General features: G+C 32.7%; 1 protein-coding gene across 3 annotated transcripts; it reads left to right on the top strand.

The window, feature by feature from the left end:
• Positions 1-810: 810 nt before the first annotated feature.
• On the top strand, positions 811-14,100 carry LOC11411031 (vacuolar sorting protein 18). Of its 3 annotated transcripts, none has more exons than XM_024772623.2 (24): positions 811-908; positions 987-1,149; positions 1,941-2,153; positions 5,750-5,889; positions 6,046-6,141; positions 6,612-6,679; positions 6,787-6,888; positions 7,119-7,254; positions 7,354-7,497; positions 7,592-7,711; positions 7,831-7,887; positions 8,058-8,117; positions 8,445-8,552; positions 8,946-9,088; positions 9,520-9,598; positions 10,208-10,270; positions 10,432-10,562; positions 10,666-10,771; positions 11,099-11,287; positions 11,725-11,952; positions 12,142-12,297; positions 12,477-12,638; positions 13,410-13,529; positions 13,713-13,883. In XM_024772623.2, exons 2-24 carry the CDS (start codon positions 987-989, stop codon positions 13,881-13,883), a joined length of 2,955 nt encoding a protein of 984 aa, XP_024628391.2. In that variant the 5' UTR covers positions 811-908. The 3 variants fall into 3 exon arrangements, with proteins under 3 accessions (XP_024628391.2, XP_024628389.2, XP_024628390.2); XM_024772621.2 differs by lacking the exons at positions 811-908; positions 987-1,149; positions 1,941-2,153 and adding exons at positions 4,088-4,185; positions 4,620-4,782; positions 5,423-5,635 and having other exon boundaries at positions 13,713-14,100; XM_024772622.2 differs by lacking the exons at positions 811-908; positions 987-1,149; positions 1,941-2,153 and adding exons at positions 4,390-4,532; positions 4,620-4,782; positions 5,423-5,635.
• Positions 14,101-17,678: the final 3,578 nt, after the last annotated feature.

Here is a 17,678-nt window from a genome sequence, read left to right on the forward strand (position 1 = left end):
TTATTTTTTATTGATTTAAATTATTGTGAATCTACATTTTGAGAATCGAACTTACACAAAATGGTTGAACATACATTAATTTCATCAGATAAAAGTTGGAGTTGAGAGTGAGTGTTAAACTTTAAGCTATGAGAGATACATACCTTTTTTGGAAGCTATATACCTGATATTATCATCTAGGACCTTTTTTGGAAACTATCACACAATTTTGTCGATTTCAAATGCCATTACTAAAGGATGAACTTTCAGCTATGAGAGATACTAGTGTAGTGTAGGTACTCTAATCCTTTAATAATTATAATTTTCAATTTTTCTTTGGTCCTTAGTATAGTATTATAATTATTAAATATATCAATTGTTCTGTACCAAAAAAAATAAAAATATATCAATTGTTAAAGGATTCAATAATTAAGGTAAATTAAAAAGATTTAGACTCATTATATATATTTATATATATTTTTAGTGTGAATCAGATATCGTTTATGCACGTGATTGAGAGATTAATCTCACAACTTGGATTGTAAAACACCTCAACAAAATAAAAACTGTCGGATCACAAAGGATAACAAATCTATCTTAAAAGATTTAACACTATATTCCCAAATAATTATTATTTTTTATTTGTGGTGGCTGAGGTTAGAACCCCGAACATTGCATATATTAATTATGCATTGTCCAAAAAAAAAAATATGCATTGTCCCTGCGTTAAACTCTAAACTCATGAGGACTCCCAAATAAATTCCTAATAAAACATAAAAAATTTTAATAATTAAAAAATTGACAAATATCATTTTTAAGGGTAAATGTGTCATTTTCGTGTATGCCAAAAACAACGAAACTCCTCCTGTGTGTTCTTCGTTCGTGCATCAGAACAGAAAGCCCTATGATCGAAACTACCGAATTCACAAGTAAGCTCTTTCATCAATTTCATACATCTTATTTCAATGATTTTAACTTTTGATAGAAAAAAAAACTCAATTTGTTAGATGGATCATGGGAGGCAAGTGTTCACGGTGGACCTTCTTGAACGATATGCTGCAAAGGGTCATGGAGTTATCACTTGTATGGCTGCTGGAAATGATGTCATTGTTATTGGAACTAGTAGAGGATGGGTCATTCGCCATGATTTTGGGGCTGGTGATTCACATGGTAAACTTCCAATTTTTGTGTTTTTCTATTGATTTTTAATCATATTGTGTGTGAGAGATAGTGGAAATTAATTGATATTTGACCACCCTTTTAATATGTGATCTCAAATTTGGTAAATTTGAGATTTTGTTTAGCACCTATTAGTTGGAAAGATGGCGGAAACTCGGCTTAGGTGGTCAAATCACTAGAGGCAGAGTAAGACCTAGAAATATTATAAGGGGAACTATTTAGAAAGATCCAGAAATTAATCAGTTGGGTAGAAACATGTTATATTATTGGAAACTCAGCCTTTATTGCGGTCCATCCCCAAGTCACCTAATTGCGACATTTGGGTTTCCTTCATTGCAGTCCCCAACACCTTCATTGTGTTGAGTGTGAGGGGGTGGATTTAGTCCCACATTGCCTTGAGATACGACATGTGTAGTGTTTATAAATTTTGAGAAGCCTTCACCTTACAAGCCGGTTTGATACAATTGATTTAGGCCAAACCCAAATTCTAAGAGATATGATAGATCATTATGGTGTCGTTTGATCCATGTATCCGACCCAACTTAGTGAGATATGACTTGGTTGTTTATGTTGTTGTAATATTTTTAGAGTCTAATTTGGCGATTGAGCTGAGATATAGAGTAGGGGTTCGCCGCTTCAAATTTCAATGATTCTGTTTTACTGGTTGATAATGCTGTGCTTGACCTTATGTTGGAAGTTGAAGTTTTTTTTTGTGCTTTGATATCATCCTTGTTCAATTGCGTTGATGAAAGTCTGATATACTATTCTCTGTTGGAGTACAGAGTTTGATCTATCTGCGGGTCGTCCTGGGGACCAGTCAATCCACAGAGTTTTTGTGGATCCAGGAGGGTGTCATTGTATTGCCACTGTTGTTGGTCCGGGGGGAGCTGAAACTTTCTATACTTATGCAAAATGGACGAAACCGCGAGTTTTGAGCAAGCTTAAAGGTCTTGTTGTGAATGTTGTTGCATGGAACAGGCAACAGATAACTGAAGGTAGTTAGTTAATTGCTTTTCTGGCTGTTGAACTATGATTAATGTATTTGAGTGTTTTTTTAGAGGAAAAAATGTATTTGAGTGTAGTCAACTATTGTTCAGCATTCTAATATTACTGGGTTATGGTTTAGCACAAATGATTAATGTAAATATTGTAAACTATGAGGTGCCGAGTTTGATTCTTAGTGATAAAAATGTTCAACATTGTAATATTGTTTATAAGCAATTCCAGTAAATGTACTATGAATTACTTCATAAAAAATATAATAAATAGTTTTTTTTAGTAAATCAATGTATATCTTACACGAATTGCAGAAATCAATCCTTTAATATAATTGAGGTCAATTTAAGTGGTTAAACTCTCATACCATATCTTTTTTCATCCGTACAATAACTTTAGACTAAATATTTAATAGAAACTCAAGCATCTGACACTTAAGTTACAAAGAATGTGAAAAAGAAGAAGAAGAAAAAAACGAGGGTAAAAGAAGGACTACGCCCTTGCAAAAGACACACCAAGAGCTTCGGTTAATAAGCCTAGTGACAAACTAGGAAAGAATTGATAGAGTACAATTATCTAAGTTATTAGCTTCCAATCTCACTAAAACACTCGTAGAAGCATTTCCTTCATGAAGAATGTGATGAAGAGATATGATCTAATCTTTCTAATGATGAAATTGAGAATTTTATCATGTGACAAGTTGAAAAAGCACATAACTTTTCTAAACCCAGCTTGCCAACGCAATTTCATGTCGATAAAAAGTGGTTGCATGTCCACATGAAGAATATTAGACTTACCAACGGTGCCATAAAAACTAAAATATGGAATATACCATCAAAACTACACAACAATCCACCAAAACCAGCCTTCCATGGATTAGTTAGAGCACTTCCGTCCATATTCAAGACCCCATTATCTCGATCCCCTTTCTTCCAAGCAACCTCACGAACTAGACGACAGAAGTGGGAGGAGGAGCTTCCAAACGCCCGAAGAATTATGGGTATGGTTCTCTCAAAGATAAATTTGTTTTGTTATGATAGGTCCAAATATTCCACATAATCAACCGAGCTAAGGTGTCTTTTTCAGCCACTAATGCCACAATGTCTAAATAATCCAAATATCAACAACTTGAGGATATAATAACATAAGACAACGAGGAATGGTTTCTTCTTCATTGTAGAAAGGATAAGTTGATGTTACCTGAACTCCACGATCACACAAGTAGGAAGAGATTTTCCACAAGTTTGCCATACAAAAAGTTGCACACTAGCTGAGAGGCGTAGCTTCCAAATCCACAACCAAGATTGTTGAGATAAGAGTCAACTGGAACCACTCTTCACTATAAATCCACCATTTGTACTAGCATTCTAAAGTCAAGTATTTATGATTTTCTCCTAGTTTAAATTCACTATTCAATTACTTCCATCTAAAATGTTATTTCTTTTTCTTATGATTTATTTATTTTTTATTGATTTTGTACCGATAGTAACACGTAAAAATATTCTAATTTATTCTAACAAAAAAAAAAAATTTAGTTAGATAAATATTCAATAATTAAGGTAAATTAAAAAGATTTAGACTCATATTATATATATTTATATATTTTTTTATTGTGAATCAAATATCGTTAATGCACGTGATTGAGAGATTAATCTCACAACTTGGATTGTAAAACACCTCAACAAAATTAAAACTGTCGGATCACAAAGGATAACAAATCTATCTTAAGAGATTTAACACTATATTCCGAAATGATTTTTTTTATTTTTTTTATTTGTCGTGGCTGAGGTTAGAACTCCAAACATTGCATATATTAATTATGCATTGTCCCTGCGTTAAATTCTAAACTCATGAGGACTCCCAAATAAATTCCTAATAAAACATAAAAATATTTAGAAAATTGACAAATATCATTTTTAAGGGTAAATGTGTCATTTTCGTGTATGCCAAAAACAACGAAACTCCTCCTGTGTGTTCTTCGTTCGTGCATCAGAACAGAAAGCCCTCTGATCGAAACTACCGAATTCACAAGTAAGCTCATATTATATATATTTATATATCTTTTTAATGTGAATCAGATATCGTCTATGCATATGATTGAGAGATTAATCTCACAACTGAGATCGTAAAACACCTAAAAAGAAAAACCCTCCAATCACAAAGGATACCAATTTTATCTTAAGAGATTTAACACTATATTCCCAAACAAATTCCTAACAAAACATATAAAATTTTAATTTTAAAAAAATTGACAAATAAATCACCATTTTTAAGGGCAAATGTGTCATTTTTCGTATATTCCAAAAACAACAAAACTCCTCATTTGTTCTTCGTTCGTGCAACAGAAAGTCCTCTGATCGAAACTACCAAATTCACAAGTAAGCTCTTTCATCAATCTTATGCATCTTCTCAACTTCAATTTCAATGATTTTAACTTTTGATGGAAAAAAAACTCAATTTGTTAGATGGATCATGGGAGGCAAGTGTTCACGGTGGACCTTCTTGAACGATATGCTGCAAAGGGTCATGGAGTTATCACTTGTATGGCTGCTGGAAATGATGTCATTGTTATTGGAACTAGTAGAGGATGGGTCATTCGCCATGATTTTGGGGCTGGTGATTCACATGGTAAACTTTCAATTTTTGTGGTTTTTTCCAATCTTGCTGTGTGTGAGACATAGTGTAAATTAATTGATATTTGACCACCCTTTTGATATGTGATCTCAAGTATTAGTAAATTTGAGATTTTGGGTTAGCACCTATTAGTAGGAAAGATGGTAGAAACTCGGCCCAGGTGATTTGGGTTTCCTTCATTGCAGTCTCAAACACCTTCATTGTGTTGAGTGTGATTGGGTGGATTTAGTTCCACATTGCCTAGAGATATGACATGTGTAGTGTTTATAAATTTTAAGAAGCCTTCACCTTACAAGCCGGTTTGGTAAGGTTGATTTAGGCCCAACCCAAATTCTAAGAGATATGATAGATCATTATGGTGTCGTTTGATCCATGTAGTTGACCCAACTTAGTGGGATACGACTTATTTGTTTATGTTGTTGTAATATTTTGAGTGTCTAATTTGGTGATTTATTTGTCATTTGAGATATAGAGTAGGGGTTCGCCGTTTCAAATTTCAATGATTCTGTTTTACTGGTTGATAATGCTGTGCTTGACCTTATGTTGGAAGTTGAAGTTTTTCTTGTGCTTTGATATCATCCTTGTTCAATTGCGTTGATGAAAGTCTGATATATTGTTCTCTGTTGGAGTACAGAGTTTGATCTATCTGCGGGTCGTCCTGGGGACCAGTCAATCCACAGAGTTTTTGTGGATCCAGGAGGGTGTCATTGTATTGCCACTGTTGTTGGTCCGGGGGGAGCTGAAACTTTCTATACTCATGCAAAATGGACCAAACCGCGAGTTTTGAGCAAGCTTAAAGGTCTTGTTGTGAATGTTGTTGCATGGAACAGGCAACAGATAACTGAAGGTAGTTAGTTAATTGCTTATCTGGCTATTGAACTATGATTAATGTACAACAAAGACCTCTGCTCTACATGTATCATTTCCTGCTTGAGGTTCTGATTTAACTTTCAAAATGTAGTTTCCACAAAGGAAGTCATTCTCGGTACAGATAACGGTCAACTTCATGAGCTGGCTGTGGACGAGAAGGACAAAAAGGAAAAATATATCAAGTTTCTCTATGAATTGACAGAGCTTCCAGAAGCTTTAATGGGTTTACAGGTATATCGTCTTTCTGTTTAGTATTTCAGGTTCTATTTTTGAAGATTTTGTCTTTGGTTTCATCCTATTTTGTTTGTAATTAAAGTCAAAGACTTTTTTCTAGGTTCCAAATGTGATTAAGGCATTCAATTTCTGGTTCTTGTCATTTCTGTTCAGATGGAAACGGCCAGCGTTATTAATGAGACTAGATATTATGTGATGGCAGTTACTCCTACCCGGCTTTACTCTTTCACTGGCTTTGGGTCACTAGAAGTAAGTCAAATGCTATAAATTTGCATATTTCTGGTTTTCATTTTTTTTCCTCATTGTGTGTATACATGCCATTCACATCTTTAAGTATGTGTGTCTATATTATGTTATTAGTACATTTAAGTATGTGTGTGTCTATATTATGTTATAATTTAATGTAATATACATGGACATTCACATCTTTTTAGAGCGAATGGGGGGAGGGAGGGGAAGGGTATTTTTGTCTTTTAATTAATTGTTTTTGGGACAAAATGTTGTCACATGGTTTGTTGAGTAACAAAATTTAAAGTTAAAGTTCTTTTCATGTACCTTCTTGATATATTTTCCTATTTTAAGAATTAAGAAAATGGTTAAGGAAACATACTATCTTATTCTATCACACAATGAACTATTAGTCTTCAGTTTTATCTTTTTATCATACCTTCGTTATATTTCACAAGTTTAAACTTTGCTAATTGTTATACAAATTGTAGACTGTGTTTGCAGGTTATTTAGACCGTGCGGTGCATTTCATGGAACTTCCTGGTGACATACCAAACAGGCAAGTAAATGCAAGAAATCTGGAGGCTGAAAATTCCCTTGATTTTTACTATTTTCCACATTCTGTGTATTCCATTCTAAGACTTCATTATATTGCCTCTCTTTCAGTGAATTGCATTTTTACATTAAGCAACGAAGAGCTGTACATTTTGCATGGCTCTCTGGAGCTGGCATTTATCATGGTGGCTTAAATTTTGGAGGGCAACATAGGTAATTTAGGCCATGCCTTGATTTTGTTATCTGTTAAATCTACATTGGATTAGTTTAGAATATGCTCATTATGTGGGTTGTGGTTCTGCGAATCTCATTTCAGAGCATGCTATTTGTGCTTCATGAGTGGTTCTAGATGTTGTTTTTTGTTAAATCCTTCCGTATTGTTTGTTCTTAGGAACTTATTTACCTTTATTTCTAATATTTTAACTACTTGATGGAACTTCAAGTGGAAATGGAAATTTTATTGAAAACAAGGCTCTTTTGAACTACTCCAAGTTGTCTGAAGGAGTTGAAGCAGTTAAACCAAGTTCAATCGCATTGTCTGAATTCCATTTCCTGCTGCTTTTAGAGAATAAGGTCAAGGTGTGTATGCACTTATCTATCACTGTTTTGTTTGCATCATGGTGCTGTGCACAATATCTTTTTGAGTTAACATTTGCTTCCTAAATTGTTTGAACATAGGTCGTAAATAGAATTAGTGAGAACATCATTGAAGAACTTCAATTTGACCAAACTTCTGATTCAGCAGCAAAGGGTATTATTGGATTGTGTAGTGATGCCACGGCTGGTTTATTCTATGCGTATGATCAAAACTCCATCTTTCAGGTTTGTGTTCTCCAACTACTCCAACTACTACATCCTTCTGTATTTTAGATCCAACTGTCTTGGTTGTGATCAATGCTGCTGAATTTGTTGATAGGTGTCAATCAATGATGAGGGTCGAGATATGTGGAAAGTGTATCTTGACATGAACGAATATGCTGCTGCTTTAGCAAATTGTCGTGACCCTTTTCAAAGGGACCAAGTATATTTAGTGCAGGTAACATTCATTTGAATTTATTGTGAGTTGATATGGTTTGTTTGGCAACATAAATTCAAGTTTTTTTGTTTACAATAATGCTGTGGTTTAGTTTTTGACTAGCATAGTTTATGGTGCAGGCTGAAGCTGCGTTTTCCTCTAAAGATTATTTTAGAGCCTCATCTTTCTATGCCAAAGTAAATTCTCTTTTTAAGTTCACTATTTTGGTGTATTTAGTAAATGCTTTTTGCGCTGAAGACATATGCCTATCATGCTCTCAACTCTCAAGTAGTAATACTTGGGAATTTGATATTATATAATCTAAAAGATAAAAACAACTGACAGAAATATCAAATATGTTTTGCAGATCAATTATATTTTATCATTTGAGGAGGTCACTTTGAAGTTCATCAGTGCTGGCGAACAGGTACTTTTCATGTTTCTGGCCTTCTAAGATTTATGAAATTGAAGAGAGTTATTTTTCATTCCAGAAAACATTGGTGTTCATTTCCAGAAAAAGTTTGTTTAATGTTGTTTGTTACAGACTTCTTTTATATCTGAAGCATTTGTGTGTATGATAAGTGGAAACTCAAATGATTTTCATATGTGCGTTTAATCTGAAGCATCCTTCTTTTAAATCTAATGCTTCCTTATGCAAATTGATTTGAATTGGCGAACCTTGTTTTCAAAATTTCTGGAGTTAACATTAGGCTCGTGCATATGCAAATTCATTAGTTTCTCTTCTTATTTGCAGGATGCTTTGAGGACTTTCTTATTGCGGAAGCTTGATAATTTAGAAAAGGATGATAAATGCCAAATAACAATGATATCCACATGGGCAACTGAGTTATACCTGGACAAGGTTCTACTGTGAGCTTACACTTGATAGGAAAATTGTTTACCACTTTTATTCATTTATCTTTCGTTCTGTGAATAATTGCATGAATAATGATAAAATCTTATGTACACTTCAAAGTTGGAATAGAAGGGTGCTTATTTCTGTACTTGTATGACCTGGAATTCCATATATTTTGTGAAGCATTTTTAACTTTATTATTTCCTTTATTTGGAATTGTTGCATGGAGTGTAAAGTTTAGCGTACAGTAGAAGATAAACTTGTTGTTTCTAAGGAAGGAATAAATTAACTCTATGACTTTGGGAAATTAAAGTATTACATCAGTTGTATTTTGTATCCCTTTAGTTGTGAGATGTTTTATGCATGCTCATTAATTTTAGTTTATATTTTGATCTGTAGATAAACCGACTGCTTTTAGAAGACGATTCTTCTTTGGAGAATAGCGATTCAGAGTATCAATCAATTATTAAAGAGTTTCGTGCTTTTCTCAGTGACAGCAAGGATGTATTGGATGAAGCAACTACAATGAAACTTTTAGAAAGGTAGTAGCTGCCACTTGCTATGCCTGACTTCAATTTTTAGTGCATGCTTGTTTTCTTCAATTATATTTATACAGTTCTGGTTTCTTGTATATGAAATAATCTCAACCACAAATTACTTCATTTACTACTCAATTTGACAAATAGATGTAGGAAAGATAAAGGGTATGCTTCTAAGGTAGATTAGGAGACCACGATCTTTGGTACATCATCAATATATGTATATGCTGACAAATGTTATTTAGCTGTTGGTCAAACTTATAAACCTTGTCATTCATAACATTGTATTTTATTGCTTTTCATATTAATAAAAAAAGAAGGGATATTCCAGTTTACTCTATGGTTTATTTCCGCGACGTTTAAAATTTTAGTTTAAGTTAGTTATATACAGTCATTTAATCTGTATAAAATTCTGCTTTTGCAATTTTGGACAGTTATGGAAGGGTTGAAGAAACGGTATATTTTGCTAGCTTAAAAGGGCAGTATGAGATTGTAGTTCACCATTACATTCAGGTGCTCTGATTCCACTTATGCCTTATATGCTTACTAGAGACTTTCCTTTGTTTTCTGTTTTTTTTTTTTTTTTTTTTTTATATTTTAATTTCAATTAATATAAATATTAGCAAGATGATAGGGAAGCCACCTCATATAAATTGCCAACTCAACATAAAATTGGGAGGGGGACTACGAATTAAGAAAGATAATAAATTAAGGGTCAAAATTGTTATAAAAAATCTGGGGCTAAAATCACAGAATTAATAAATTTGTGTTACTAAAAGTGTAATTAAACCTAGTTACTTATATAGAGAGTGATGTTTTTTTTTTTTGGCACAAAGAGAGCTTTCCACCACAAAAAAGAGAGAGAGATATATCATATATGTTTTTATTGAGATTGAAAATGAGAAAATTATTCAATATTTTTAAAATATGGCAAATCCTAAAGAATAATCGTGATGTATATTTCTACTTTAAAAAATGAAATGTAATATATATTTATCGCTACAAATTATATATGATATGCCCCCACTATTCCTAATTTCTTGCTCCGCTTATTGGAATATACTATCTGACTAGGCCGTTTCTCTTTTGTTGTTCTTTCTATTTTGTTCATTCTTGATTCAGCAAGGAGAAGCAAAAAGAGCACTGGAAGTGCTTCAGAAACCTTCTGTGTCTGTAGACCTTCAGGTAAGGTTCAGCCACAGGGATTTGGGATATGATATTATTTTGGTTTCTATTCTATCTGGTTCTTCCTGAGTTTTAATGCTATTATTTTGTTTGGGACGAACCTTCTCAATCTCTTTGGACTAATATAATATACAATTATCAATATTGATTGTCCTGTGCAGTATAAATTTGCGCCAGACCTTATTGCTCTTGATGCATATGAAACTGTGGAGTCATGGATGACTACAAAGAATTTGAACCCAAGGAAACTGATTCCTGCAATGATGCGTTATTCAAGTGAACCTCATGCAAAGTACTGCATATTCAGAATTGCATTTTCAATCTTTCAAATGTTTAATTCAGAAATGATGAGTTCATGAGTTTTTTTTTATTATATCTACTGTTTTAAAATGCAGGAATGAGACGCACGAAGTCATTAAATATCTTGAATTTTGTGTTCATAAATTGCATAATGAAGATCCTGGTGTTCATAACCTGCTGCTTTCTTTATATGCAAAGCAGGTTGACTGGTTTTCTTTCACATTCCTATTGTATTGTACTGTTGTGCATAAAATATATATGCTCCTTCCATCCCTTTATAAGACTCCTTTAATTCATTCACAATATCTTCGTTGCCAAATACAGGACACCCTATTGGAAAATTTATTTGTCCATTTTTATGGGATTCTCTTCAAATTGTCAATTGCATTAATTCTTTCTTGACCAAATCATAATTCTTTCTTGACCAAATCACCCATAATTATTTTACCTCTTTTTCTGTAAACAATAAATATCTTGATTTATGTATTTTGGTCTGTGTTTAAGTTGTTTCCATTTTTATCTACTCAGGAGGATGATAGTTCACTTCTACGATTCCTAGAATGTAAATTTGGAAAAGGACCAGAAAATGGTCCCGAATTCTTCTATGATCCCAAGTATGCTTTACGTCTTTGCCTCAAGGAAAAACGAATGCGAGCATGTGTTCATATATACAGCATGATGTCTATGCATGAAGAAGCCGTTGCTCTTGCCCTACAGGTGAGACTAATACAATTATTATTTTCCTATTTTCCACTGCATTAATACTCTAAAAGAGGTAATACTGTAGAAATAGCTTCTTTACATCATTTGTAATCACTTGTACCTTAGGGGGTTGCTGCAAGAATAACGAATTCTATTCAATGGTATTAACTTTTTATGCATTAAAACTCTTAAGTTACGGAATAATTCATTGATGAGGCCCAAAAGTACACCTTTTTGTGTTTTCTTTTTTTATCCCTAATACATTAATGGTTGCCGAATCTTAAAGCTTGAAATCATTATGCAGTTATGTAGAATATAAACTTCTCCTAGAGCCAGGGTTTGAAAAGTAGTAGAAGACATCCAGTTAAAAGTGCCTTAAGTTGGTTATCTATACTTGGTAATTGTGGCTTTATGTTTTTGAAAATGACTTTTAAGTTGTTTCTCTATACTAGGTTGATCCAGAGTTAGCTATGGCTGAAGCCGATAAGGTTGAAGATGATGAAGATTTAAGAAAGAAGCTCTGGCTCATGATTGCCAAACATGTTGTTGAACAAGAAAAAGGAACCAAGAGGGAAAACATAAGGATGGCAATTGCATTTCTTAAAGAAACGGATGGCTTGCTGAAGATTGAGGATATATTACCGTTTTTTCCAGATTTTGCCCTGATTGATGACTTCAAGGTACATTTATTTTTTCTTAGTTTTCCGTCTCGATTAACTATATTCAACTCTGTTCGGTTTTCAAGGTATATCAACGATACTTACTAGCTCATTTTTTATTGGTTATTATCTGTTTCCATGTAAATAAAATAGCATGGCTTCCTTTCATAATATTATCTGTTCATTTGTTGTTTATCTGGATTTATGCAGGAAGCGATCTGCTCATCACTGGAAGATTACAACAAGCAAATTGAACAGTTGAAGGAAGAGATGAACGACACAACCCATGGGGCTGACAACATCAGAAATGATATCAGTGCACTTGCTCAAAGATGCACTGTTATTGATCGTGATGAGGAATGTGGGGTATTGATCTTCCTGATATACATTTGACAAAGTTGCACCATCGTTGTTCAGTTTTTTATTTGTGGCTGTGTACCACAACTATGTTAAGATCAACCTGCCTTGCTTTTAATCATTAGATACACTGTTTTACTTGTTTTTATGAATCTGTGGTTGAGATGATTGTTAATCTAACTCCCTAGGTATGTCGGCGAAAGATTCTAAATGCTGGTAGGGAGTTTGGCATAGGTCGTGGTTATACATCAGTAGGACAAATGGCTCCATTTTATGTCTTTCCGTGCGGACATGCCTTCCACGCACAATGCCTTATTGCCCATGTGACTCGTTGTACAGTTGAGACCCATGTGAGTATACAAATCGTTTCTCCTACTTTCATCACATCTCTTTATGAATATCTCGTGTATGCTACCTGAAAGTTCATTGTTCTCAGTAGCACCTTCATACTTTTTATCAAAATCAACAAGTTTAAATGTAAGTGCGAATGTAACTAAGTTGAAAGGGCACACTGATCCTATGTCTAGCTGTTAATATAAAAGATTTAGATAGTTTGAGAGGGTTTCTTTGTTGAATAAAGTTTATTAACATGACACAAACATACAATAGTCGAGCACGAGCACAAAAATGCTGTTTGGATCTTTGGATTTGACTTCAGCATGATGTTTACGTATATAGAATATGAATCATCATCTGAGCTATATACCAACTTTGGGTTGCAAGTAGCAATATACTACAGGGCCACCTATAGTATTTGGCCACCTCAATGGCTTCTAAGAATGTAAGGTTTATACCTACAAATGTAATTGGTAGTTTTAAGTACTTACCTATGTATGGTCATGTATCAACAATATAGTTAGCGGGGAGTTTGAGGTTCTGAGTTTAAACCCGGACGAAGGAGAAAAATTAATCTAACAAGTAACAACTAATTACTAACATTTGTCATTCATTATTTTTTATTTTTTGAATTAACAATATAGTTAGCTTTTTGTATCTTAAAGTTGTATTCAAATATAATGATTTTGACAGAATCCTGTTTGCATGTCCTTGTCACCACCTCAAACTATTATTATTATCTCCAACATCCTCATTTAAATAAATTTTTTTCGTAAATTGTTCAGGCTGAGTATATTCTGGATCTACAGAAGCAACTTACTTTGATAAGCAGTGAAACAAGGAGAGAATCCAATGGCAATCTTGCTTCAGAGGGGTCCATTCCTAGCACGACCTCTGTAGATAAGGTTTGTTCTGAACTTAATTTCATGCATCAGTGACTTTTATCACTCTGTACTGCATTTTACCTGCATTGAAGTTTTAGCTTCAAATTTATTTTACTTCTCAGTATTACAAGTTAATTAAGCATGAAATGTGGTGTTAAATGCTGATGCTTCATGAATTTATAACACGTCACAAATTGATGGCAGCTCCGATCGCAACTAGATGATGCTATAGCTAGTGAATGCCCATTTTGCGGTGACTTGATGATCCGAGAGATTTCTTTGCCATTTATCCTTCCTGACGAGGAGCAGCATGTGCTATCATGGGATTTAAAACCAAACGTTGGAAGCCAGAGAAATATCCCATTATCTGTCTGATTTGCTGTGTGAAAAATCTTTGTTCATCTATGTACCATAAACACAGTTGTTTGCAGTGTGTCTTGTTGTGATATTTCAATTCATTTTATTTTTGAAGTCACAATTTTCCTTTTTATTTTGTGTTGGCTTTCTGATTGCCATAGAAAGCATTTGTATCCTAATCCCTACTGTAAATCCTGTATTTAAATGTAATTTATAGTTGCATCCAATTTTGACCTTTTCCTAATAAGGTTTTTAACGAGACAACATATGTTTCAATCAAATTATCCTCAACAAGACTTCAATAGAGCACTGTGATAGATATTTCAAAGGGGGAGTGTTATAAGAAATTATAAAAACATAATGATTATAGTTTTTACTATTTAGGTTGAAATATCTATCCAAAATGTCAACTTACAATAGTAAGTGTCAATTATCTATTACCTAGGTAAATGCCAAATTAGAATGAGTCAGGATCCGTTGACACCAGGTGTCAACGAATTCGTTAACACCAAATCACATTCATTGATTCAATTTAATCCAAAGGCTCTTGTTAATTCACTTAACAATGCATGTGAACCATCGCCTACTGAAGGAAAATCGATTGAATAACAGAATAAGCAGCAGAAAATTATTTCGATTTTTTTTCCTTAGATCATTACGAATTACACATGAATCAGTGATTTGATTGTTACTTCGAAGTGTGAAGTCTGAAAAACTGAAAGGTGGAATCTGGAAACTAGAATCACGATCACAACAAAGCAAACAGCAAGCAGCAAAGCCTCAGCAAGTCCACACGAACAGTGCTCCTCCAAAAATCGGTGCTAACCAAGGAATCAGAAGTTCAGAGAGCTAGGGTTTCTCCAAAACGTGCAACCTCAAACTTTAGCACTAGGGTTCTATTTATAGAACTCCTTGTGTGCTCTGCAAGTCAGAAGCCACTATTGGACTTCACTAAGCCCAATAACGAGTTTAGTAATTCTGCTAACTCATTAGCATTATTTACTAAACGCACCCCTTATATAAGTCATACTTATATATATATATATATATATATATATATATATATATATATATATATATATATATATATATCTTTTAACTGTTCTTTGTGTGTGACCCTATAGGTTCTAGTCACGTTGGCAATAATATTAAATCTAATATTTAATACTATAAACAATGAGCGGTATCTAGCAACACATCATTGCTACCCAAGTGACAAGAATGTCAAGTGATCTGACGAAACCTTTCCATGATAATACTCATGTGTACAATTACTCCTTTGTCTCGATATTTTTATTGATCCCAAGGCATAGATATTGTCACCCTTGTATAGATCAATGTTTATATTTCTTGATTCCGAAATATACTGATTAACGAATAAGTCCAATATCTTATATTGACTTAGTTCGGCATGGCCATGCAGTTTTACAGTCATATTTCATCAAGAGGCCTAAAGATATATCTCATGTTAATGAGGAGTGACAAATCCCATCTAGGACACTCATGCCCCTCAGCATGATTCATCAAGTACCCATCAACCAACGTTATGGTTATCCTTTTACAGACAACGTTAGAATGGCAACAAAGCACTTGAGTCCGCATCTAGGGATCATAGTGGTTTCAGGTCTAAGAGTGATATACACTATTATCATTGTGAGAATATCTTATGACAATTTCATAACTTACTATGTAGTATTCTCATGGTGGGTCAATCCAATATAAATATTACTCCTAATATTTATACCTATGTATAGACTTAATATCTCATATCTATAACCCATGAGATGCGGTCATCAGTCTACATACATAATAGTCTCGACGCTTTATTATTATCCTTTATTCATATTAAAGCTTTGACTACATATACATTTAAGAATAGCATTTTCTATGATAATGTAATATCATGATTAAGTCACACTTAATATATTATTACACGAACTATCTATTCTAAGGACTTTATTAACATTATCTAAATATAATAAAGAATGTCATGTATTATTCAATAATAAAAGTCATGATACATAAGATAAGTTTAACATAAACTATTGGCCTCTAGGGCTTACACCAACACCTACATGATCTTTTATTCCATAGTTTTCCATCTTCTTCCTGTGCTTGCACATTCTCAAAGATTTCACCAATCTAATGTGCTGCTTATGCAAATCAAAATCCCACTATTCTATTATGGTGTAGATTAATTGAATCAAAAATTAAAATATAAATATTGTTAACCTAATTTCATATTTCAATTACAAATCAATTATACCACCGTTCATACCCATCATCTCTTGATTTACCGATACACTAAGAATTGGCAGCTATTCAGATGGGCAATTATTTCTCCTTCAAAAAGAAAAAAAAGATGTGCAATTATTTTTAGTGATTTACAAACTAATACATCCAAATCATTTAAAACAATAGCATTTTCACACAAACCCATCCAGAATACCCCAATTCATTGTCATCCTCTCCAATTACGATCTTTTTCAAAGATATGGCACATGTTGATAGGAGGAATTAATTAACAATAGAGATGTAGACAATGAATAACAAATTTGTCGTAAAAGAATAAGCAGTATTAGTGTATCACGATGCAAAATTGCAACAGTGTTTTGATTCCAGTTTTTCGGTGATTGCAAATTTGGTGAGCCTTATGATGCATCAGTGTGCATAAATATTAACGTGGGTTAATATGAAGACTATTTTGAGCTTTTGATCAAATAAAATAGACGGTTAAGATTTGGTGTCAACGAATCCATTGACACCTGGTGTCAACGGATCTTGACTCAATTAGAATTGTAAAACAAATAATTTCACACTTGTAATAGTGGTAAATTTAATAGTATAAATACCACACTTTGGTTCATGTAAAACACACCATTTTGAGATATCAAAATATATCATCCTACTTCCTTCTCTCTTGATTTCCTTAGTTTGATAAATCCTAGTGTTATATATTATTTGAAGTATTATTAATTAAAGTAGTAATCTTATCATCCTATTAGTTCACTAATATCATAAAATAAGTATTTAAATATCTAAATATTTAACATACATAGATGTCTCAACAAGTTCTTTAAGTAAATTTATTATTTAATGTTTTTATAATATCATGTATTTTATTTAAATAAATTTATAATTTTTTTATTCATTATTTTTTATGTAGAATAAATATCTTAACAAACTAAATATATTATTTTGTAAAAAAAAAAAATGAACTAAATTTATTATATATTTTTGTTTTGTTTTTGTTATATCTTATCTTTTAAAACCTAATTTTATGTAACATAATTGTCTCAACAAACTATATATATTATATCTTTTTCTTTCTTTTAAAGGTTTTTTGTTATATTTTATCTTTAAAACCTAATTTTTTAAAGTGCTTAAATTATTTGTTATTTCTTTATCTTTTAGCATCATATGCCAATTAAAATTAAAACTACTCGCATATTTTTAGGACTAAAAAAATTAAGGGAGTTTTGCTAAACAAGTAGAATTACACCTTTGAAATCAACCTTTCTCATTATTCAGGTTTGATAAATATCACTGCTATAAAAAAATCGTACATTTTTTCATATACTATTGATTATTTTGTAGAACCTTTATTTGGATTAGAATGTGAAGAATGTCAAATTTTATAGAGATCACATATATTTAATCGATATGATTTTTACGGATGGTAGAGCATATGCATCAAATTTTTTTTCTTCGTGAACTTCTACTAATATGATTTCACATTAACTTAATTATTTTTCTATGCTAATATTTATTTAATTTTGTTGTTGGTGATATTTTAGAGTATCAAAATTCAAT

Source organism: Medicago truncatula, chromosome 8 (genome assembly GCF_003473485.1).
Source record: "Medicago truncatula cultivar Jemalong A17 chromosome 8, MtrunA17r5.0-ANR, whole genome shotgun sequence".
Classification (NCBI taxonomy): Eukaryota; Viridiplantae; Streptophyta; class Magnoliopsida; order Fabales; family Fabaceae; genus Medicago; species Medicago truncatula.

Excerpts from the sequence above, each read along its gene's own strand:
- LOC11411031 (XM_024772623.2), top strand. The coding sequence starts at position 987 with ATGGATCATGGGAGGCAAGTGTTCACGGTGGACCTTCTTGAACGATAT. Across the intron at positions 11,953-12,141 it reads CCCTGATTGATGACTTCAAG|GAAGCGATCTGCTCATCACT; the intron begins GTACATTTATTT and ends GGATTTATGCAG. Across the intron at positions 13,530-13,712 it reads GCACGACCTCTGTAGATAAG|CTCCGATCGCAACTAGATGA; the intron begins GTTTGTTCTGAA and ends AATTGATGGCAG.